This window comes from Xenopus tropicalis, chromosome 8, assembly GCF_000004195.4.
Source record: "Xenopus tropicalis strain Nigerian chromosome 8, UCB_Xtro_10.0, whole genome shotgun sequence".
In the NCBI taxonomy this organism is placed as follows: domain Eukaryota; kingdom Metazoa; phylum Chordata; class Amphibia; order Anura; family Pipidae; genus Xenopus; species Xenopus tropicalis.
This window is the reverse complement of record NC_030684.2, coordinates 109,288,335-109,312,319: the sequence shown is the minus strand read 5'-3', so window position 1 is coordinate 109,312,319 and position 23,985 is coordinate 109,288,335. Positions and strand designations below refer to the sequence as shown.

The following is a 23,985-nucleotide window of genomic DNA, read 5'->3' as shown; positions in this document are numbered from 1 at the left end:
AGGGGAGAAGTTAATGGGAGCTTCAAGCAATGTGGCACCAAGATTATCAAAAGACAAAGAAAAGCACTGACCTTGTAGCCTGTTAAAATACAGGTATATGAATCCATCCGGAAACCCATTATCCAGAATGCTCCAAATTGTGGAAAGGTCATCTCTGATCTTTAAAGCAAATAATTAAATTAAAAAAAATAATAATTTCCTTTTATCTGTAATAATAAAAAAGTACCTTGTAATTGGTTGTAACTAAACTGCATGAAGCCCCATTGGTGGCAAAACAATCCTACTGAGTTTATTTTATGTTAAAATGATTTTTAGCCGACTTAAGGTATGGTGATCCAAATTACAGAACGTCCCCAGGTCCCAAGCATTCTGGATAGCAGATCCTATAGTATCCATTAGAATGTCTCCCCATTAGAGCTGGCCATTTTTGGTGGTAGAACTGCACATATTCCTGACCCCACTAATTAAGGAGCACATAAAGAAGCTGGGTTTCTCACCTCCTCTTTAAAGAGATACTGACACCAGAAATTAAACCTTTTTTTACATCTATCAGATGCATGCTATTTATAGTTTTGCCATAAAAGTATTTTTATGCTTTAACATTGTTTATCTGATCCCCCATGTCCCTCTATGAGACGGCCATATTTGTGCAGCAGCAGGCCGTTAGCATTAGAAGCTATAACTGACAGGCTGAGATGCGACAGTCAGGTTGATAAAACAGTCAGGTTTAGGGACTTCAAGTAACAATTACTTACACAAGCAGCCCTGGTACCAGAAACTGATCAACATAACCTATAGGTAACTTTTAATGCATAATCATATCTTGAAGAGTAGTGTTTTAGTGTCAGTTTAATTTAAGAGCTCCTTAGTGAATTGGGTCAGGAGTTTCTGGCAGATTTATTGCCAGAAGTCAGATGAATTGTTTTAAAAAAATTTCCCCGTTTAGAAATTTGGGTCCTTGTGTTTTTGTAAAATATCTTATTATCCCCTTAATTTTCATGCTTATAAATATGGTAGCCACCTTTGATCTTGGCAAAAACCAAACAAGAGGGTGAGAGTAGCGACACAGGTGTATGGTATGTGTCTGTGCAGTGTGGAGGTGGAGATGTTAAGTTCAAGGTGGGCAGCCCCCGATTTAGGGAAAAGCCCAAAGGCCCAGGCCTAGGGTAACAAGAGATGTTAAAGGGGTGGTTTACCTTTAAGATACGTTTTAGTATGTTATGTAAAGGCCCATTGAGTTACTAATAGATTTCCTCTCAAGACTTTTGGCAGAGAGCCCAGAAAGGTAAAAGCGCCCCCTGCACTGAGGTACAATTGTAATTAATACGCTAAACAGGTCTCTTGGGGGAACTGAGACTTGCAGCCTAGAGGGCAATTTCACCTGCATTAACAAAACTGTAATAACACATAAAATAGGGCCCCAAAGCCCCCAGAAATGTGTTCAAACTTAAAAAACTGGACAGGTGGCAACCCTACTTATAAAACTGCAGTTATGTTTTCAGTTCACATAAAAAAATACTTCTGTGCAGTCTGCCAATTTTAATAATTCAAAGAGTTTCCAAAGTTAAAACCAAACAGCAGATTGCCACTCTCCTGATAAATGAAATAGAGATGGTATGTGGTTACTATCAATATGCTAGCCGTAGATTTTATAACAAAGTCATTCTGTATGCAGTGATTCACCTAATGACCGGTGCCTAAAGACTGCCTAGCAACCATTTACCCTTAACAAAAATGGCCGCGGTGTATGTCCGTCACGTGATAGTGCAAGCTTCCCCCAGCTGTCAGTCTGGCTCCTCCCTCCCAGCCCCGCTGTCACGTGCCCCGGCGGCCTCCCCCTTGTCCCTCGGTTCGAGTCCTTCCCCCTGCTTTGCTAGTGACAAGACTTAGCCATGATGGTAAGTGGCGCAACGGGTGGGGGGTGGCGGTAATTTTTCGTGTCATATTGGAAGTCGCGTCGGAGCCTGTTAACTGTAATACTACACTTATGCCTAATAATGTGTGCATTTATTCCATATCCAGCAGGAAGGCCTGGATGATGGACCCGACTTCCTGTCAGAGGAGGACCGAGCGGTGAGTGCCCAGATAACGTATTGGTACTAAACAGGGTCACAAACACTACCTGTAAGAACTGCATATCCCATAATGCTCCTGTACATCTCATAATAAAGCGACATGTGCCTACTAATGTACCTGCACATCCCACAATGCATCTCGCATCCCACAGCCAGGTACCACACTCTAACATGTTTATACAGGTACCACACTCTAACATGTTTATACAGGTACCACACTCTAACATGTTTATACAGGTACCACACTCTAACATGTTTATACAGGTACCACACTCTAACATGTTTATACAGGTACCACACTCTAACATGTTTATACAGGTACCACACTCTAACATGTTTATACAGGTACCACACTCTAACATGTTTATACAGGTACCACACTCTAACACAGGGGTGGGCAAACTACGGCCCGCGGGCCACATCCGGCCCCTTGGCCTTTTTAATCCGGCCCGCCAATGACACCAAGTCTCGCGTGATGTTTATACAGGTACCACACTCTAACATGTTTATACAGGTACCACACTCTAACATGTTTATACAGGTACCACACTCTAACACAGGGGTGGGCAAACTACGGCCCACGGGCCACATCCGGCCCCTTGGCCTTTTTAATCCGGCCCGCCGCCGACGCCAAGTCTCATCACGCGAGACTTGGTGTCATTGGCGGGCCGGAATTAAAGAGACGAAGGGGGCGTAACGCTGGCCTGGCCCTGCCCGCCCTGGCCCGGTCCGGCCCAGGGGTGAGTAAATGTGGCCCGTGAGCCAAAAAGTTTGCCCACCCCTGCTCTAACATGTTTTTACAGGTACCACACTCTAACATGTTTATACAGGTACCACACTCTAACATGTTTTTACAGGTACCACACTCTAACATGTTTTTACAGGTACCACACTCTATGTTTTACATACGTTCCCATTAGGCAGCTTTTATATTTGAATGTGTCTCTATGATATGTCAGTGGCAGCTGTACTCTATCGTGTATGTACCTATTGCCTTGGCAACCAGAATATCCTTATATATCTAGCAGTGTCACAAACAACATTATACACATATGTAAACTTGGGGGCACATTTACTAAGACACGAATTCGAATCCGAATTGGGAAAATTCCAATTGGAAAACGAACATTTTGCGACTTTTTCGTATTTTTTGCGAATTTTCGGCGCCTTTACGACTTTGCGGAAATTGTCGCGACTTTTTCGTTACCAATACGATTTGCGCGAAAAAACGTGAGTTTTTCGTAGCCATTACGATGCGCTCGTATCTTGTCGCGACTTTTTCGTATTGAGCACTCGTAAGCGGTGGGCGAAACTTTCAGACTTAGCATGATTTTGGAAGCCTCCCATAGGACTCAATGGCACCCTGCAGCTCCAACCTGGCCCAAGGAAAGTCTCCCATAGGGCTCAATGGCACTCTGCAGCTCCAACCTGGCCCAAGGAAAGTCTCCCATAGGACTCAATGGCACCCTGCAGCTCCAACCTGGCCCAAGGAAAGTCTCCCCTAGGGCTCAATGGCACCCTGCAGCTCCAACCCGGCCCAAGGAAAGTCTCCCATAGGGCTCAATGGCACTCTGCAGCTCCAACCTGGCCCAAGGAAAGTCTCCCATAGGACTCAATGGCACCCTGCAGCTCCAACCTGGCCCAAGAAAAGTCACCATACTGAAGCTTGAATGAATCCGAATCTTTTGTACTCCGCGCGAAAGCTGCAAAAAAGTCGCAACTTTTTGCGCAAGTATTAACGCTACAAAAAAATCGCCAGATTTTGCGCAACATTCGGAATGGCAACAAAAAAGTCGCGACAATTCTCCGAAAAATCGCAAAATACCGATCATTACGAAAAAAACGCAATCGGACGCATTCGGCCCGTTCATGAGTAAGTAAATGGGCCCCTTAGAGTCATTCCAATTCCAATGTGGGTTATGTCTACCAAACTGACACCAAAATACAAGACCAATATTTTGTGTAAATACATAGAGAGAGATAAAGCAGGCCAGTGCGCAGGGGACATAAAGTAATAATGCAGCTGCTACTTTGTTTGTGTACAACCAAAATTTCCTTCCCCCTTTGGACCCTCCAAAGGTTGGTTATACACACATGAAATATCAGTCATTTAGTAAAGTAACACCAAAAAATGTATATATTTTAAAGAAATTAAACTATAATGTACTGCTGCCCTGCACTGGTAAAAGTTGTGTGTTTGCTTCAGAAACATTACTAGAGTTTATATAAACCCTGCTGTGTAGCCATGGGGGCAGCCATTTAAAAGAAGAAAAGGCACAGGTTATATAGCTGCTAACAGATAAACCCTGTAGAATACAATGGTGTCTTATCTGTTATCTACTGTGTAACCTGTGCCTTTTCTCCTTTTTTCCAGCTTGAATGGCTGCCCCCATGGCTAAAGAGCAGCGTATTTATATAAACTATAATAGTGTTCCTGAAGCACCCCAGTTTTACCATTGCAGGGCAACAGTACATTATATTTCAATTACTTTAGAACACTTTAATTTTTTGGTGTTACTGTTCCTTTAACATCACAGACTGTCACTTTAAAAATGACTGAAAGCTGTGTACTCATGAGAGAGGTTCTGTTTGTATAACATATTTATTATTTGCATAAAATTTCCAATATATTTGCTTGAAAATAAATAAATAGAATGATTTTATTGCCTGCCTAAGGATAATTTACATGAAGCTTGTATTTAGTCTAGCAGCTACAATGCCAAAGAGATAGAGATACATTTCATACCCTTTTTTTGGAAGTAATACTCTCAGTAAATTATTTAAACAGTCTTTTCTTAAATACTGTGCATTTATTATTAACCAGTTTGGGTGACTGTAGGTCAGTGGGAGCCAGAAGGGTGAAGGCTTTACCATTTTTTTGTTTCATAATTATTCACATTATGGATATTGACCATTCTGCTTTCCAGATCTCCTAGCTTCTTTCCATCAGCTGATGAAACAAAGCTTATGGTTGTAGCAGAGAAATAGCTGGAATGTTGAAAGTACCATACTTTGTAAAACTCAGTGTCATTAAAAATGTCCCAGAAAGGGTATAGTCAAATTCATATTACTGATAAAGGGAGAAAGGGGTTTATAAGTAATAATTTAGCAACACCATCATCAATTCGAGTGACAGGAATAGAAGGGTATTTTATTGGCTTTAAGGCGGGTTGCAATATATCCTTGGTATATGTGGCCTTGCGAAAGGTTGGTAGGTTACGGGCCACTCATTGGCACAATATCAGTTTCAATCCCACTGGCCTGCTAGTAAATGTAACCTTTTATTGTACAGAGACACACTTGAATCACTTATATAGGCCACTCATTGGCCTCCTTAGTCTTAAAAGTATACACTATTCAAACAAAAGTCAATCACGGATACATTTCTGTTTCATATCTCTTTTAGTTTATGTTCCAAATTTGACAAAACATACTCTTGATTTTCTGGGAGGGGCTTGTATATCGCAAGGTCAGGAGAGGATGCTTAAGTGCATTGTTGAAATAGCTGAACACTTTCACTGTTCTTTTAGTAACTAATTAAACACTGAATAGTTTTCGCAGGAGTTGACCTCATAATAAGGTTTATGGAGTGTGCTCTATTTTTTTTATATTGGTTACTTTCCTTGCTCACTAGCTGACTAATACTAATATTTTCCTAAGTATATTGAGGCTCTGTCCAAATACACTTCATATGTTTATAATTCCATTGTGGTTTGTTTTGACCGTTATAAATAAGATTCGCCAAAGTTTTTTTGCACAGGTAAATGACAAACAGTACTGATTTATTTTCTGTAACCTTTAGTCCAAAAATGTCTAATGGAATGTTAGGCAAATTGTGATTTTTTTTTGCCTTCTAAATTCATTACCACTGGTTGACCCGGCACTTCCCTATTTAGTATTTTATTTGGTTTTGAAATGCCAGGCTTCTTGGGCTTTTAGGCTGAGGTTTATGGTGGGTTCTAGCTCTTGCACTTAAAGGAACAGTAACACCAAAAAATGAAAGTGTATAAAAATAATTCATATATTATATACTATTGCCCTGCACTGGTAAAAGTTATGTGTTTTCTTCATAAACACTACTACAGCTTATATAAATACCCTGCTGTGTATCCATGGGGGCAGCCATTTAAATTGAAAAAAGGAGAAAAGGCACAGGTTACTAAGCAGATAACAGATAAGTAGCATAGATTCCCATTGTATTCTACACAGTTTTTCTGGTATCTTCTTATGTAACCTGTGCCTTTTCTCCTTCTTTCAATTTAAATGGCTGCCCCCATGGCTACACAGCAGCTATTTCTATTAACTATAGTAGTCTTTCTGAAGCAAACACACAACTTTTACCAGTGCAGGGCAACAGTACATTATATTTTAATTATTTTAAAACATTTTTATTTTTTAGTGTTACTGTTCCTTTAAGCTTGTAGCACCACAATGTTTTTTTTTTTAGTTTTTGTTTTAGCAATAATAGTGCCCCTAAGCCACCCTAGGCCACCTTAGCCCAGCAGTACTTAGGCCTCTTGATGCTTCAATCAGGCTTAAGCTGCCTGAGCACAGAGCTGGTTCTTTCACTCACCCTGGACTGGAGCCAGCATAATACTTTAACAAGCTGGAGCACACAAGCCATGAATATCCTGTGAAATATATCCTTATAATACACCTTATAAATGATGCTGAGTGATGTCATCAGTTATAATTGGTGCTGAGTGATGTAATTTCTGTCCCATGACTGACTGGAACTTGTGTATTGTAATAAATAATGTATGTTGTGAAATATGAGGACTGTACAATTTACCTCAGAGTTCAAGACCTATAATAGACTTATATTTTTTTATACAATATGATGTACATTATTCACTATATAAACAGTGCTTAGTGAAACCATTTGAGGCATCTTACAAACTTTCTTATAATGAAAAAAAATAAATATGAGGTTACTAAAAGTCAACTCTAATATCCTGAGAAAAAGGCTAATTAAATTTTATTTGGCCAAACAGGAGAAAAAAAGTTAAAAGGGGCTTTATACATATGTTGCTCAAAATTAGCCAGAAGAGATTTGCCTGTTCTTTTAAGGCACTACTATATTTTTATTTTCACCCTTACTACCCTTTCTTAGGATAGTTAGTTAGCAAGTGCCATATAATAAGCACCTCCTGTTCCCTAACTGCTACTCATCTCTCAGGCTTATAGATAGGATGGGGTTTAATTGAGAGGGAGAATGTCCTTGTCTCTCAGTTACTCAGAAGAACCAAGGGTGTTATGTTGTGTTGCATACACATGGTCCACGAGGGGTCAAATGTGGAGGCTTAGTCAGATTGCTCTACTTTGGCTCTTATACGATCTGTTCCTTGGCCCACTGCACTGGGCAAAGATCTGCTTATTTAGAAACCTGGCCAATTACGGACAGCTATAGACTGAAGATAAACATTTTTCTTGCACTTGTTTCTCCTTGCATTTTGTATGTTTGTCCTACTAGTTGGCTAGGTTTCCCTGCATATTGTGTAATATAATCCTCCTTTGAGAAACTGAATATAAGGAAGTACACCTGTTTCTTATGTTTCTCTTCGCCATACTTTTAGGTGGGTGTCTTGAGGGAGGGAGGAAAATTGCACAACTGACAGGATTGTTACTCAGTATGATTTTCTGAGTAAAGACACAAAGAAATACCAAATGATTTGGGCTATTAATGTGTCACAGCTTTCAGCGTAGCTGTGGAATATGAGTTGTGTTGTGCTTCTATACATCTCAGATAAATTGTCTATTATCCAGAGTGCTTGGGACCTGGGGTTTTCTGGATAAGGGATATTTTTGTAATTTAGATTACCAAATGGGTTGGTCACCCTTAAATTAACTTTTACCATGATCTAGACAGTGTTATTCTGAGACAATTTGCAATTGGTTTTCAGTTTTTTTCAGGTTTTCAGTATGTTTTGTGGTTTTTCAGTTATTGAGCTTTTTGTTCAGCAACTCTCCAGTTTGGAATTTCAGCAGCTGTTTAGTTGCTAAGCTCTTGTTTACCTTAGCAACCAGGAAGCAATTTGAATAGAGAGTGGAATTTGAATAGGAGAAATAATTAAAAAACTATAACAAATAAATAATGAAGACCAATTGCTAAGTTTCTAGGAATGGGACATTCTATAACACCCCTTTAAGGCTCATACAAACCATTTAAACATTAAATAAACCCAATAGGATGGTTTTGTCACCAATATGAATTTAAGAAGCTAAGGTACTGTTTTGTTATTACAGAGTAAAAGGAAATACATTTTTAAAAAGTTGAAATATTTGCTTAAAATGAACTCTATGGGAGATGGCCTTCCCCTAATTCAGAGCTTTCTGGATAATGGATCCCATATGTGTATTGCATTTATGCACAAAGAAGCATTATCTTGCAGTGGAAAGAAGTATTGCTGGAAGGCATTAGAGCAGTGCTGTTAATGTAGGTGCTGCCTACTTAGATGGGGCAAAGGCTTCCATCCTTTTGTCTCTTAATTTGCAATATTTAGCACTTATTCTTGAATGCCATTGCCCTGCCCCATGGCATCATAAACTCTGCCCCTGTGGTGTCATTGCCCGCTGCCTTGAAAGATGGCTGTTAAGTTTTTGCCCAAAACATAGTAACCCTGCTACAAACCATAAGGAGATTTGCTCCATTTACTCTTAAATCTGTCTGGAGTCCAGCAGTTAGTAAATTTGTTTATGTTAGTTAATAAGTGAGCCTTTAACAACCATAATGGTCTTGGTGCTTGTAGTGACTGTCCAGGTTCCAGATGCTTGTGTATAGAAAGCATGGATGTATATATGTATGGATAGCTTTATGCATAGTTTGCTACTTGGATACACAGCACTGTACATTTTTACAATATAACTGAGATGATCAGGTGATTTCTAGTCCCATTGGCCTACGTGCCAAGTGCGGGCACTGGCTTTATTGCCCACAAAATTCTATGTTTGCAGTGACCACCATTTTTTAATTGCACTTTCCACTTTAATCCACCACTCCTGCATGTAGCAACTGGCTCCTTCATGCAACTGTATTTTTTTGTCTTTGGGAAAAGATTTAAAAATCTGTGCCCAGGTGTCTCTTTTGGTCATGGGGCCTGGGTGTGGTTGTCACATAGACAGATTAGACTAATGTAAGCATAGGAGAGAGGTGCAGCTCTCTGTGTGATCTGACTGTATCACAAAGAGCTGAAATTGATCGCAGCTATGATCATAATGCCTATAGCTACAAGTTGCTCACCAACCCCTTGGGTATTGCTCTCAGTGCCCCCATACCAGGTTGTTATTTTTGAAGTCCTGACTTGGTGGCAGGTTTTGGTTGAATAAAAACAAGATTTACTACCAAATAAAGCCCCCTGTAAGCTGATAGCGTGCATAGAGGCTGCCTAATAGCCAATCTTAGCCCTTATTTGGCACCTCCATGAACTTTTATGATGCTTGTGTTGCTCTCCAAGTCTTTTTACATTTGACTGTGGCTCACGAGTAAGAAAGGTTGGGGACCCCTAGCCTAACCCTTGAAAAATCTCTTTTTCCCACCAGCATTGTCATTTTTAAGCAAGATCCCCTAGTGGCTTTATGCACAAACCAGGATCAGTTTTAAGATGCATAGGTCTAACTGACCATGCATGGCCCCTTCAGATCAAGTATATTTGCCTGCGTGACTGATAACTGGCTGAAAATTGGCCAGATATCTATCATGCAGATTAGAAAATCCTGCCAGAATGAGGACTGCGTTGGTTTGCTAATATTGTCCAAATTGGATCTGCTTGATTTGGCCTGTGCATTGGTGGCTAAATCAGGCAAGGATCTGCTAGTATAGTATCCTTGACAAATATTAAATACGTGCCCAGCTTTAGTTGTCCTTTAAGTAAAACCTTCTAAATGAAAGGCTAGCAAGATCACTAGGAACTCCTTGCAATAGTAGCAGCTATGTAGTAATGGGCAAACTTTAATCACTGCTAAATGTCCAGCTCACAAAGATATGCTGTGTCAGAAATTCACAATCCCTTTCCTGCTCCGTTTCATCCTGTTTTATAGTACAGAAATACAGGAAATGTGCATAAATATTTGGAATTTCTGACAGTGATTAACACTTCTGATGCTGAAGTTTGGAAACCATTATCTAGAAACACTTCAACCAGAAACTTTAAAATACTGCAGTGTCATTTCTCATAGGTTCCTATTAGACAATAGTAACCTAGAAAACTCAAAGTATTTTGATAAAAGATCCATTAACTGATTCTGTTGATGTGATCTCTTTCTTTTCTCATTACTAGGGTGGCAGCAGTCCCGATGCTGCCCCCTTCGCCCACTCTGCGTTAACCTCTTTGGCATCAGAGCGAGTCAGAGGGAGGCACATTTAAAAATGAAAATTTGGTTTTTAACGTTACCAGAGGTGGATTTTTGCCTGGTCACTATTTGCAAGAAGTTTGTATGTTCTCCCTTTGCTGGTGTGAGTTTCTTCACATGACTTAAACATACAGGCAGGTTAAATGGCTCTATACAAAAAGAAATTGGTCTAATGTGTGTGAATGTGATCTCAGATTGTAAGCTATGTTATGGCAGGAACTAATTGATGTATAGTCTCCGAAACAGCACTGCTGTAAATGCTGTAACTATATAAATAAGGATTAATAATAAACAATAAAATACCTGCAGTAACAATTATCATTTTTATCTTTATTATTTTGAAGCCAAGGGCCATTAATGTTGATCTGCAGCCAGATGCAACCCTTCAAGTTGATATTTCAGATGCACTGAGCGAGAGGGACAAAGTCAAATTTACGGTTCATACCAAGGTAAGTACATGGTGAAACAAAATATTATTGTTCCATATGTTTCCAAAGTAATGGAAATACAACAGCGCTGTATTGAATCTGGCCATGCTTGCAGCTCATTCACATTACGAGTGTGTGTATCAAAGGTATGGATTATAGCTGAAGGGACTGGAGGTCTCTAGTTAGGGAGATGAGTTAACATTGGGGGCTGTCTCTTTTTTCAGTGGTACCCTGGCAGGTTGGACTATAGTTTGCTTGAGGCCCCTTTAGGCCTCTGACTGTCCTTATGATAATCCGTAATCAGAATTTCACTTTCCTGTTGATTGAAATTTATGTAGTGAACCTGCCCCTTTGTTTCCTTTACTAGTGGCTTAATATGTTGGTTCAGGGATATTGTCATCACCTAATGACTCCCTTTCATTATAATTACTTTATAACATACTCTTTAATAGTGTTTTGTTATTTTCTATTGTAGTAACATGAACCCCATGGATTCCCCCACACAGACACAATAATCCCCAATTACTTTACATGCAGTAAAGAACAATGTTTTCCATGGCTATGCCCCTTTACACAATATTACACATTGTTTTCAAGTGTAAATATTGGCTTTGTATCTCATATCTGACCACATTATCTCATTAAATAGAAAAAATGAGTGTTAATAAAGTATGTGGCAGCTCTTTCATATGTGTATAAATGCAAATATGCTTTGTAGGTATGTTTTGGGTAAACCCAACATATTTTATATCTACACCACCTTCTAACCAGTGTGCTAAAAGTAACCAACTGTTTTGTTCACAAACACAGTCCGGCATAGACTTGGTGCTCATGGGCCATTATTGGTCAAGATTTACAGTCAAAAATGAATACAAAAAATGGCTGTGTAAATAAGCCTGTTGGATATATAACTCTTCAGCCCACTGCTAAATCTACAATGACATCTAGTTTCTTATATGGCTATACATTTTAGTTGTGTGTTCATTCTGACTCATAAGACACTTTAGGTTTATTCCATACATAGCATTCCAGTCTTCTAGTAAGCAGAAAAATGCCTGTGCTACTTGCCATTGATATAATTGGAAGGCTCTTGTCACTATTTAGACAGATGGTTTTCAGCCGAAAAATGTTGTGCACAACAATGACATTTATCAACCTGATATGCACAAATGGAGAAAAACCATGTGGCTTAAGAATTAAAGTCCTTTTCAAATTAAACATGAAACTCAAATTAGTTCTTTTATTAACACATCCATACCCATTGTAAAAACATTTTTTACATTAGAACATCATGTTGGGCAAGGACTATACGAGACAATGTATAAAGGTCTGCCCAGGTTCTCTATATGATCCAATTACTGGGGCAAACAATCACATCAGCCTGATTTGGCCCACCACTTGAGGCCCCCACTAAAATAGAGTCTAGTCCTTTCTCTTTTATCACACAATACAATTATTTGAGAATGTCCTTAAAGGGACAGTAACACCAAATAATGAAAGTGTATAAAAGTAATTACTATATAATGTAATGCTGCCCTGTACTGGTACAACTGGTGTGTTTTCCTTAGAAAGACTACTATAGTTTATATAATAAAGCTTCTGTGTAGCCATGGGGGCAGCCATTTACAGGAGAAAAGGCACAGGTTACTTAGCAGATAACAGATAAACCCCATTATATTCTACAAAGCTTATCTGTTATCTGCTATGTGCCTGTGCCTTTTCTCCTTTTTCCCAGCTTCAATGGCTGCCCCCGTGTTAACATAGCAGCTCATTTATATAAACTATAATGGCGTTTCTGTTGCAAACTTACCAGTTTTACCAACGCAGGGCAACTGTACATTATATTTTAATTACTTTAAAACACTTTTTTGGTGTTACTGTTCCTTTAAGAGCATAAAAGAAACATGAGGTAAACATGAGAATAAACAAATGCATATGAATATTTTCCTTTCCATATTCTTACATTCCTAGGCTTAAAGTATTACCTGGTCATTAATATAAGCAGTTGTACCTAACACTTTGTATTCAGGTGTAAATATATAACGATTCAAGCAACTGCCATGAAGATTGGTTTTAGGCCAGTTGTTGTTTATGTGGTCTGAAATGTTATAACGTCTTTTGCAGCATTTTATTATATGTGGATAATCATATTTTATTCAACATAACTTTTTTTGTTGTTGTTCTTTTGCAAGCTCACTGCACAGCACCGCTGTACTATCTCTGGTTATGTAGTATATGTGCAAAGTCTTATCTGATTGTGCCATTTGCTCTGTGTGTTTAATTGTGTCACCTTCTTTATTGGCAGAGCTCATTACCAAACTTCAAGCAGAACGAGTTTTCCGTAGTCAGGCAACATGAAGAGTTTATCTGGCTCCATGATTCCTTTGTAGAGAATGAGGAATATGCTGGGTATATTGTATGTATCCTGGACTGACCATGACATTATTGCCTGTCTGTGTGCTTTATTTTCTGTATGTGATCGGCATTGCTTATCATTCTTTACTTTTTCACCGGATTTAGAAGTATAATTTTTTTTTATTAACTGGCTTTAGTCATTACTGGAAGCATTGCATTTGCTAAGCTCAGTGTATGTGGCAGATGCTTAGTGAATTCCTTCAGTAATTGGGGCTAGGTGCTAAGCTAGAAAGAGATTTAGAACACCGTTATTTTACGGGTAGTGTAAGTCCCTGCATTTGGTCACTATCTCTTACAATAACATTTACAGGTACGAGTGAAGTTGCAGAAATTAAATTCACAAAATTGGTTTAGTACCAGTTACACCCTTTATTTTAATTAATATTCGGAAGAAGTATTTCAACATTACATGGGATTCCAGGGATCCACACATTTAGACTAAGGTATCAGAAAATACATTTTAAAGAAGATATATTAATTACCATCAACAAAGTGACCAAGGTATCGACAGATCCATCTCATTGCAGTATTACATATAAACACGGTAATGCATGGATAGGCTTCCTTCTGTGCTACAAATGGTACATCTAAAATCCCCAGCATACAGCTGAAGGACAGATGCAGTGAGTCACATTTAAAGGGCTGAAGGTTGCTGTAATAATCTAGCTGGTGCAGCGACTTGTGTATGCGAAATATGTCATAATAATGTTATTGTGTTCGTGGTACAGGTAGGTGACAGATAATTTAGTAATTAAAATATCATTTACCCTGATGTTTATGTAGATTCCTCCTGCCCCGCCAAGGCCAGATTTTGATGCTTCCAGGGAGAAACTACAGAAACTTGGGGAAGGGGAAGGATCAATGACCAAGGAGGAGTTTACCAAAATGAAGCAGGAACTTGAAGCGTAAGTACATTTACATTTCATTTTAGTTTACCAGTTATAATCAAATCATGAACACCAAGAGCACCAAAAAGTATGGCATTTATTGCAAGTACCAAGCCAATCACTGCAAAACCATAATATGCTTGCACTCCATTCCAAAGCTTGTAAATAAGTTGTAAATTTGTTTTATTAAGCAACAATAAATCTGTGATTTTAGGTGATCTGTTGAATGCATAGGCCCAAGTACTACATAATACATAAAATAGGGTTTTAAAAAAAGGATTTATTCATGGACCACCTAATGTGCCTTATTAACCAGTGGGCAGCAGGTAGGAAGATACTGATTTATAGCATAAACACTATATCTTCTAATTATAAATATATTCTTTAGTTAACTGTGGAGGATCTTGCAGATTTAGCTTGCCTTCTGGTTTCATTTATTATTTTCTGTCCTTGTATGTTTCATGCTTTGTTTTCAATGAGCCATTGATGTATGGCCATATACTGGTGCTTATTTGCAGAGAGTACCTGGCTATCTTTAAGAAAACAGTTGCAATGCATGAAGTCTTCCTGTGCCGAGTTGCAGCTCATCCCATTCTTAGGAAAGATCTCAACTTCCATGTCTTTTTGGAGTACAATCAAGACGTAAGTGGTACACTTTCATTTGATATAGCACTAGCATTTACTGGTCCTTACAGAGAATATTTGACCCTCTACAGTCTCTGTCCAAATGAAGCCACAGTGTGCCTACTACAAGATGAAAAAATATTGTACAAATATGGCATATTAGCCATAGATAGAGATTTAGCAGCAGCAACATTAGGAAAGAAAACCAGCCATGGTGTACAAATGCAAGCACACCATAACAAAGGCATCCAAACTATGTAATAAAATGTAATTAAGGAAGTATTTAAAACAGAGCAGTTTTTTAAATGTAGGACCATGTAGTATACTTATAGGAATGTACATATGATCCTTAATATATGAGGCAGGCAATAAGGCCTTATATAAAATAATATGGGATAATATAAGAAATATAATTAACATTTTTGCAGCTATTTAATAACTTATTCCATATTCGATGCTATTGGCAGTTATACTGAGGTTTATTTGTTGCCATTTTTGTTTAAAAACAAATTTTTACTGCCCCTTACCATCAACTATATGTAAGGTGTACATCTCGTTATAGACCTATACCACTGTGAAAATGTAGACACTTTGAAAAAAAGTTTTAGTAATATTATTAATGATAAGGCAGCTTGCTGTTGCAGCTGTATAAATGGAGCAAAGCTTTTAGCTTGAACACATCATGTAATGTATGTCAGTGATAAAATAAAACTGCTTCTTGTCAACATTCTATTAAAGTTCTATTTTCCACTTGTTCCAGTTAAGTGTCCGAGGAAAGAACAAAAAAGAAAAGTTAGAAGACTTCTTCAAGAGCGTGGTTAAGTCAGCTGATGGAGTCATCGTTTCTGGCACCAAGGTAAAAGCCCACCGACATTTTGTAACCTTTGAAGAAAAGATGGAACTAGGAAAGAAATGCTCCATGTTGCTTTCATATTTGAAAAATCTGATATATTGCAAAAATGAAAATAAACCTATGTTATGTTTAGTGTGTCAGGTGTTAAGGCTGTTAGGTAAACATAACTATAAAATTTGACAATATTGAATTTAGTGAAAACAGATTTTAAATATAGAAAGAATGCATTATTACTAGCATATTGACTTCTCCACTGCAGCATTACACTAGTACTGTAGCCAGCCTGGCACTCCTATGGCTCTCCTAACTAGTGATTCAGCCACAGCTGGAGTGCCATGTTCTGCAGTTCATGTATTAATAGGCTTCTGTGAGCCTATGATTAAATGCTGGGTTAGCATGAAATGCATGAAAGACTATCCACATGGGGCTGTTAATGTTTTTAATGGATTGGAATAAACAAAGTTTATTTTGAGCTTTTTTGAGTAGCACAGAAGTTTATAATTGGTATATGTATTACCCTCTTTTGGTCACTAGGGGGCCTACCTATTCTGTATGGATTGTTCACTTAATGAAAATTTCTTTGCTCCTGTTTCCTTTTTTTTTTATAAGCAATTTTTGATAAGTTGCACTAATAATGCTTAAATGTCTAGAGTCACAGGTTAAATCAGTGCTCCTAGACAATATATATTTTGATAAATATATTAAAGGGATCTTCTGTATAGTTTCACATGTATGACACTTCCCAGTGTTTTTGCTTGCTCACCCACAATCGTCTTATTTGTTGGTAGGATGTGGATGATTTCTTTGACCACGAGCGAACTTTCCTTGTTGAGTACCACAATCGAGTAAAGGATGCAAGTGCCAAATCAGATAAGATGACACGATCCCATAAAAGTAAGTGCTTCACTAGTTTCTGAAATTGGTACAGGAAAGGATTTGTTTTTGCTGATTTTTCCTATATGGGAATCAGCGCTGCTTGTAAGTTATTAATAACTGGTAAGTTATTAGAGTTATAAAAGCATTGTGATAGTTCCAATTGGCAGAGAATTTCTATAACACTTCTGGGCATGTTAGCATGGTGTCACAGGAATCCACCACTGGTGCATCAGCTCTTTTTGTGTGTTAGCTAGATACAACAGAGAAGGTCCCTCTGGGATTTTAGAGACATTTAGGGGTTTAAAAGAGGTAAAATATACAAATTGCCAGGAAAAAAGGCTGCTAATCTCACTTTAAATTAGAGCCAATTAAAACCAAATAGACTTTTGTCAGCTGTAAATAGTATTAAAGCAGGTTCTTGCATAATTATTTCCTTTCACACCCCCTCAGATGCAGCAGATGACTACAACAGAATAGGCTCATCAATGTACACCCTGGGGACACAGGACAACTCAGATATATGCAAGTAAGAAAAGTCTTGTCTTCACAGATTGCTCACATACATGGCATTACTAATAATCCATAAGCCTTTATTTCTCTATAATATATAAGTTGAATATCTGATCTTTTTATGTCTTGCAGATTTTTCTTGAGAGTCTCAGAGTTATTCGACAAAACTCGTGTATGTATATCTTGTATATTAACTTACGATTATGGGCATTGCATAAGGGGCATTATTGTGCTGAAATAGAAAAGGGCCTTTCACAAAGGCTTGCATAGAATTATCAGTAAGAAAGGGATCCTTTTCCATGAGGCTGGCAGGTGGTAAAATGAGATTTATCATCTTCAACTGCTCCCGAGTCCTTTGCGGGTGATGTTTACACCACTGCAGCTGAAGCTTGGCACTGACCATCATCAAGCATCGCTGGGGTGTTGTAAACATCCAAAGCAGTTTGCTTGCCTCTGATCACCCATGAGAACCCCACATTCCCTATGAATAGATATTGTGCTGAGTTCTGGAGATAGTTTCAGCACTGAGAACATGTCATGTGAAACAGTGTGTCCCAATTTGGCCCAAATTTGGCCCGTTTATGGCTTCTCTGCAGTTGGGCCTTGCTAGATCATACAAACTGGAAGCTTTGCTATTGTTGCTTATATAAATACTTGTACACCTTAAGAGTCAAGAATCTTTAGTAAACCTTAAAAACAACTCTTTTCCTAACACCCTGTTTATAGTGCTGCCCCCTCTTTTTGTTTGTTTAGAAAATTGAAGCTCGAGTGGCAGCTGATGAAGACCTAAAGCTTTCGGACCTCCTTAAATACTATTTAAGAGAATCACAAGCTGCTAAGGTACTGTACATTATATACTAGTGTGTCCACTTCTAACTGTAAAGTATATGTTGTGAAAAAATTGTCATTTACTTAGGATGAAAGTCTTTAGCCACCTTTTGCTGGAAGTATTGTTAATAGAGGTTTTTTTAGATTTTTTTTTCTGTTGTGTTCTTCAGGATCTTCTGTACAGAAGATCTCGGTCTTTGGTGGATTATGAGAATGCCAATAAAGCACTAGATAAAGCAAGAGCAAAGAACAAGGATGTTTTAGCAGCGGAAACCACACAGCAGTTGAGCTGTCAGAAGTTTGAGAAGATATCAGAATCTGCAAAGCAAGGTACAGCCTCTATCCCTCTATTGAAAGGAAGCTGTTGGCCCCCAAAATGTTGCTGAAATAGAAATTCCAGCATTTCTCTGTCATTAGTTTATGGGAGCAGTAGTCTAGCAGCATCAGAAGGGGCACAGCTTGCCCAACTCTTCCACTGAGGTGTGACTGTGTGTCCTTAAATCTTTATATCTAAAAAACAAGTTACTTCTTAGGGCTCTGGCACACGGGGAGATTAGTCGCCCGCAACAAATCTCACTGTTCGCGGGCGACTAATCTCCCCGAATTGCCATCCCACCGGCGACAATGTAAGTCGCCGGTGGGATGGCACACGCTGCACAGGTGATTTCGGCAAATCGCCGAAGTTGCCTCGCGAGGCATTTTCGGCGATTTGCCGAAATCGCGCCACCGCGTGTGCCATCCCACCGACGACTTACCTTGTCACAGGTGGGATGGCAACTCGGGGAGATTAGTCGCCTGCGAACAGGGAGATTTGTCGCGGGCGACTAATCTCCCCGTGTGCCAGAGCCCTTACACTGTAGTTTGTAAAATGTCCTCTTGGGCTGCCTCAACCAATTGCTGCGAGTGTTTGGTTGAGAAATCCGATCTTCTGCCCCCTCACATTAATCCTCTAATCTCTGGTTTACTGTAGTATTGGAGTCCTCTGCTGTGCAGGAATTTTAAATAATAATCTGTAGCACTGTATGAAAGTGTTTTAAAGCAATTAAAATATTATGTTATGTACTGTTGCCTTGCACTGGTAAAACTGGTGTGCTTGCTATAAAAACAATGCTGTTGTTTATATAAATAAGCTTCTATGTTGCCATGGAGGCAGATCTCTGTAGAATACAGTGTGTTTCAATTCATGGGTAGAACTAATCCCATTGTATTCTACAGAGCTGCTATGTAATCTGTGCCTACCCAATGGCTACAGTGTATTTACAAACCGGATTCCAAAAAAGTTGGGACACTAAACAAATTGTGAATAAAAACTGAGCGCAATGATGTGGAGGTGCCAACTTCTGATATTTTATTCAGAATAGAACATAAATCACGGAACAAAAGTTTAAACTGAGAAAATGTACCATTTTAAGGGAAAAATATGTTGATTCAGAATTTCATGGTGTCAACAAAGTAGCAATAAGAGGCTGGAAAAAGTAAATTTGAGCATAACGAAGAGCTGGAAGACCAAATAACACTAATTAGGTCAATTGGCAACATGATTGGGTATAAAAAGAGCTTCTCAGAGTGGCAGTGTCTCTCAGAAGCCAAGATGGGTAGAGGATCACCAATTCCCACAATGTTGCGCAGAAAGATAGTGGAGCAATATCAGAAAGGTGTTACCCAGCGAAAAATTGCAAAGATTTTGCATCTATCATCATCAACTGTGCATAACATCATCCGAAGATTCAGAGAATCTGGAACAATCTCTGTGCGTAAGGGTCAAGGCCGTACAACCATACTGGATGCCCGTGATCTCCGGGCCCTTAAACGACACTGCACCACAAACAGGAATGCTACTGTAAAGGAAATCACAGAATGGGCTCAGGAATACTTCCAGAAACCATTGTCAGTGAACACAATCCACCGTGCCATCTGCCGTTGCCAGCTGAAACTCTACAGTGCAATGAAGAAGCCATTTCTAAGCAAGATCCACAAGCTCAGGCGTTTTCACTGGGCCAGGGATCATTTAAAATGGAGTGTGGCAAAATGGAAGACTGTTCTGTGGTCAGACGAGTCACGATTTGAAGTTCTTTTTGGAAATCTGGGACGCCATGTCATCCGGACCAAAGAGGACAAGGACAACCCAAGTTGTTATCAACGCTCAGTTCAGAAGCCTGCATCTCTGATGGTATGGGGTTGCATGAGAGTGCGTGTGGCATGGGCAGCTTGCATGTCTGGAAAGGCAGCATCAATGCAGAAAAATATATTCAGGTTCTAGAACAACATATGCTCCCATCCAGACGTCATCTCTTTCAGGGAATACCCTGCATTTTCAACAAGATAATGCCAGACCATATTCTGCATCAATCACAACATCATGGCTGCGTAGGAGAAGGATCTGGGTACTGAAATGGCCAGTCTGCAGTCCAGATCTTTCACCTATAGAGAACATTTGGCGCATCATAAAGAGGAAGGTGCAACAAAGAAGGCCCAAGACGATTGAACAGTTAGAGGCCTGTATTAGACAAGAATGGGAGAGCATTCCTATTCCTAAACTTGAGAAACTGGTCTCCTCGGTCCCCAGACATCTGTTGAGTGTTGTAAGAAGAAGGGGAGATGCCACAAAGTGGTGAAAATGGCCTTGTCCCAACTTTTTTGTTGACACCATGAAATTCTGAATCAACATATTTTTCCCTTAAAATGGTACATTTTCTCAGTTTAAACTTTTGTTCCATTATTTATGTTCTATTCTGAATAAAATATTAGAAGTTGGCACCTCTACGTCATTGCGTTCAGTTTTTATTCACAATTTGTTTAGTGTCCCAACTTTTTTGGAATCCGGTTTGTATATTACCAATAGTATTTCTGAAGCAAACACAACAGCTTTACCAGTGCATGGCAACTGTACACTATATTTTAATTACTTTAAAACACTTTCATTTTTCACTGTTAGTGTTCCTTTAAAGCAGGGGTGTCAAACTCATCACATAAGGGGGCTGAAATCTAAAACACAGACTAAGTTGCAGACCTGATTTTTTATTAAGATACTAAGGGGCACATTTACTAATCCACGAATCCGAATCACGAATGGGAAAAAAATCGTATTGGAAACGAAAATTTCGGAAGATCGCAAATATCACGAAAATGCTTACGAAAAAATCGTATTAGTCACGATAATATCGTATTGGCGATCCGAAAGTCACAAAATTTTCGTACCGAACAAATGTAAACAGCGGTAAAACCTTTCCGATTTTTTTCGTGCAAAAGTCCGAAAAAGTCGTGCGGTGTACGAAAAAGTCGTGCGGATGCCCAAAAAAAAACGGCGAAAATACACTTGGAGCATTCGCATGAATGCTTGAGCGTTCGTGCTTTTGTAAATGTGCCCCTAAGTCTTAGTTACAATGTGAGGAAAATGGAAATTGATCAGCTGGACGGTCAGACACACTCACCAAGGGCCACATAAAACAGCCAGGTGGGCCGGATGTTTGACATATGTGCTTTAAAGAATAAGTAAACTTGTATTATTTTGTAGCTCCAAAATTACTCTAAACAACCCCCAGAATAACATATCTTAATCCCTACATTCAGTATAAATTGAAACACTGGTACAGTGTGCAGCCCCACCCCCTCTTCCTTCTGAGCTGTCCTTATCTCTTCGACTACAGGATAGTTGAAGAGGAGAGCCTTTTGGGCATGCCTGACAGTGCAACAGCGAAGTAAGAGCCAGTGTGCACTAGCAGCTTTTATTCTAAGCACATTGCTATCAGTCTGCATGGCTCACTGCCCCTTCATGCTAGATCACAGCACACACAGGGAGGATATCAGGAAGAGCTCCCTACCTCTGCTATTGCACTGTAATGTACTTACTGATGGTTTTAAACTATAACTTCCTGCACCCTCAAGATACACCTTTTTGTAAGTGGTTACTCTTTGGGGGGTTAAAAGGAGTCCTCATTTCTGCATGATTCATGCTGGAAGTGTATTTAACCTCAACTGTCATCCTTTGGGGGGGGGGGGGGGGTTAAAAGGAGCCATATTTAAATCATTTTTTAAAAACACTTTTTTTGGGGGGGGGGGGGGAGAAAGGACTTAGCTAAATATGAATAATACATACAAATCATCTACCAAATATACTACTCACAACCAAATATACCACTCACAAGGGTACAGGGAGTTATAGTGTGATAGTAATTTTAGAGATAGAAAAAAAGGATTTAAAGTCCCTAAAGAACTCTAAACAGTCCCCAAAATAACACACATTTTCCCTATGCTGAGTCTGATGTCTTTTCTAATGCAGAAACTGAAAACTGCAGCTGAAATTGGTCACCTCCTTAGCTGGCATGAACCTTCGCCCCCTATATTATTCACATTTAAATAGGAAACCAATCAGAGAGCTGTTTGCTCCAGTGGAATTCACTCAAGCATGCACACTAGATAGCTTTTTGAGTAGCTAGACAGGGAACTTACTGATATGAGCTGCAGTTTTCACCTTCTGTGTTAGCAAAGAAATTAGATTCAGTGTAGGGATAGAGGTATGCCATTTTGAGGGCTGTTTAGTGTCAGTATTTGCAGCTATGGTTAACTGGCTATAAAGGTTTTACATAGTCAGGGCTGCTCAGATGAGCATTTTGAGTAAAGGTGGGAATTACAGGGGCCAGAACCGTTCATTATTATTATTATTATTAACATTTATTTATAAAGCGCCAACATATTCCGCAGCGCTGTACAATAAGTTCATCAGTCATTCTGCCAGGCCTGCTGACAAGCCTACTGGTTGTGCTAAAGGATTTTGTCGAATTTATTTATTTTGAAACAGAACTTATGGACTTTAAAACCCGGAGAGTGGCAGCATTTCGCAAGAACCTTGTAGAACTGGCTGAACTGGAACTAAAGCATGCCAAGGTATGTCCACTAGTGCCCCTTCTTATCTGCACATATCTACCAATACTCAACTTATACTCTCTAGCATTGTGGCTTGTTGCATGGCTGCTCAGTAGAACATTAGAAGCTTCAGTATGTGGTAGGAAGGAATATTACACCTTAAAAATGCATAGCATGGACATTAGTAGTGTAATACAATTTGTTATTAGTCTTCATTTCATATAGATGTGCTTTTGTGTGATTTGGATTTGTTAGCCCGTACCTCCAGTGAGGGAAAAATGTTCAAGTGAAAGTGAGGATGCACTGTAAGGATGCCTTTGTACCCCCCTCTTTAGACTACTAGCAATATTGAATCTGCTTTTTATTACTCAGTCTGTAAATTATCCATAGTTATATAGATAGACCATGCTATTAATACAGGGAAAAAGTGAAATGACCATTTTCTTATCTTTCACTACAGGGTAACTTACAGCTCCTGCAAAGCTGTTTGGCAGTGTTAAACGGCAGACCATAAAGCACACTCCGTCCTTATTTCCATAATAATAGACCCTCCTTCCACATCCTAGAGTTATCACTTTCCTTGGATGAACGTCATCGGCGTTCCCAGCTCGGCAGAGGATGATCTCATGCACAGAAAATGGGCAGCCTCCAAATAAGAACCAGCCAAGTGCTTGTAGGCCCGCTCTATGTATCCATGTGTACCTTTATTTAGTCCAGGGAGGGTCAGCCTTGGCATCCCAGCTGAACTGCAGTATTGGATGTTGCGAGTTGTAGTTCTACAGTGAGCCACAAGCTGACACTTCCTGATTTACTCATTGTATGCTTTCTGTCCTTCACAATATGATTCATCATTTCTCCTTGTGAAGATAAATACTCCTCTTGTTATGAATTGTATTACATAACGCTGCCAATCTTATTTACCAATATATGTTAATCTTGGATGATGTTAGATATTCACGGTTCGAATGGGTTTAATATTTGTCATTAGTCGTACGTGTCGTATATCTTACCCCAGGTTCCATGTAATAAATTTTTTTAAGCCTCTGTTACCTTGATTTACCGGACTCTATATTTTTTTTATCAGACATTTCTTAGATATCTCAGAGCGCTCCAATTATCTTTTTACATTTGTTCCTAACGCTAATGCATCAATATGTTTGCCTTAACTTGTAGACTTAAAACAAATTGTAAAATAAACTGTGAATCCGATTATTTTTAACTTAAACTCCCCTTGTGTTCTTGTTTCGCCATGTTAAGGATCATGCTTTAATGGCTGA

General features: G+C 39.1%; 1 protein-coding gene across 1 annotated transcript; it reads left to right on the top strand.

Annotated features, from left to right (window-relative positions):
• Positions 1 to 1,819: 1,819 nt before the first annotated feature.
• Positions 1,820 to 23,927, top strand: snx6 (sorting nexin 6). The gene is made up of 14 exons (NM_203668.1): positions 1,820 to 1,898; positions 2,023 to 2,073; positions 10,769 to 10,873; positions 13,158 to 13,268; positions 14,051 to 14,172; positions 14,673 to 14,796; positions 15,539 to 15,634; positions 16,420 to 16,525; positions 16,958 to 17,033; positions 17,150 to 17,189; positions 17,771 to 17,857; positions 18,016 to 18,175; positions 22,644 to 22,729; positions 23,169 to 23,927. Exons 1-14 carry the CDS (start codon positions 1,896 to 1,898, stop codon positions 23,220 to 23,222), a joined length of 1,221 nt encoding a protein of 406 aa, NP_988999.1. The 5' UTR covers positions 1,820 to 1,895; the 3' UTR covers positions 23,223 to 23,927.
• The last annotated feature ends 58 nt before the right edge of the window (positions 23,928 to 23,985 follow it).

What these genes read in the sequence shown, in the direction of transcription:
- snx6 (NM_203668.1), top strand. An exon ending in AATTTACGGTTCATACCAAG is followed by an intron (nt 10,874 to 13,157) that starts GTAAGTACATGG and finishes CTTTATTGGCAG; the next exon opens with AGCTCATTACCAAACTTCAA. An exon ending in GACAACTCAGATATATGCAA is followed by an intron (nt 17,034 to 17,149) that starts GTAAGAAAAGTC and finishes TATGTCTTGCAG; the next exon opens with ATTTTTCTTGAGAGTCTCAG.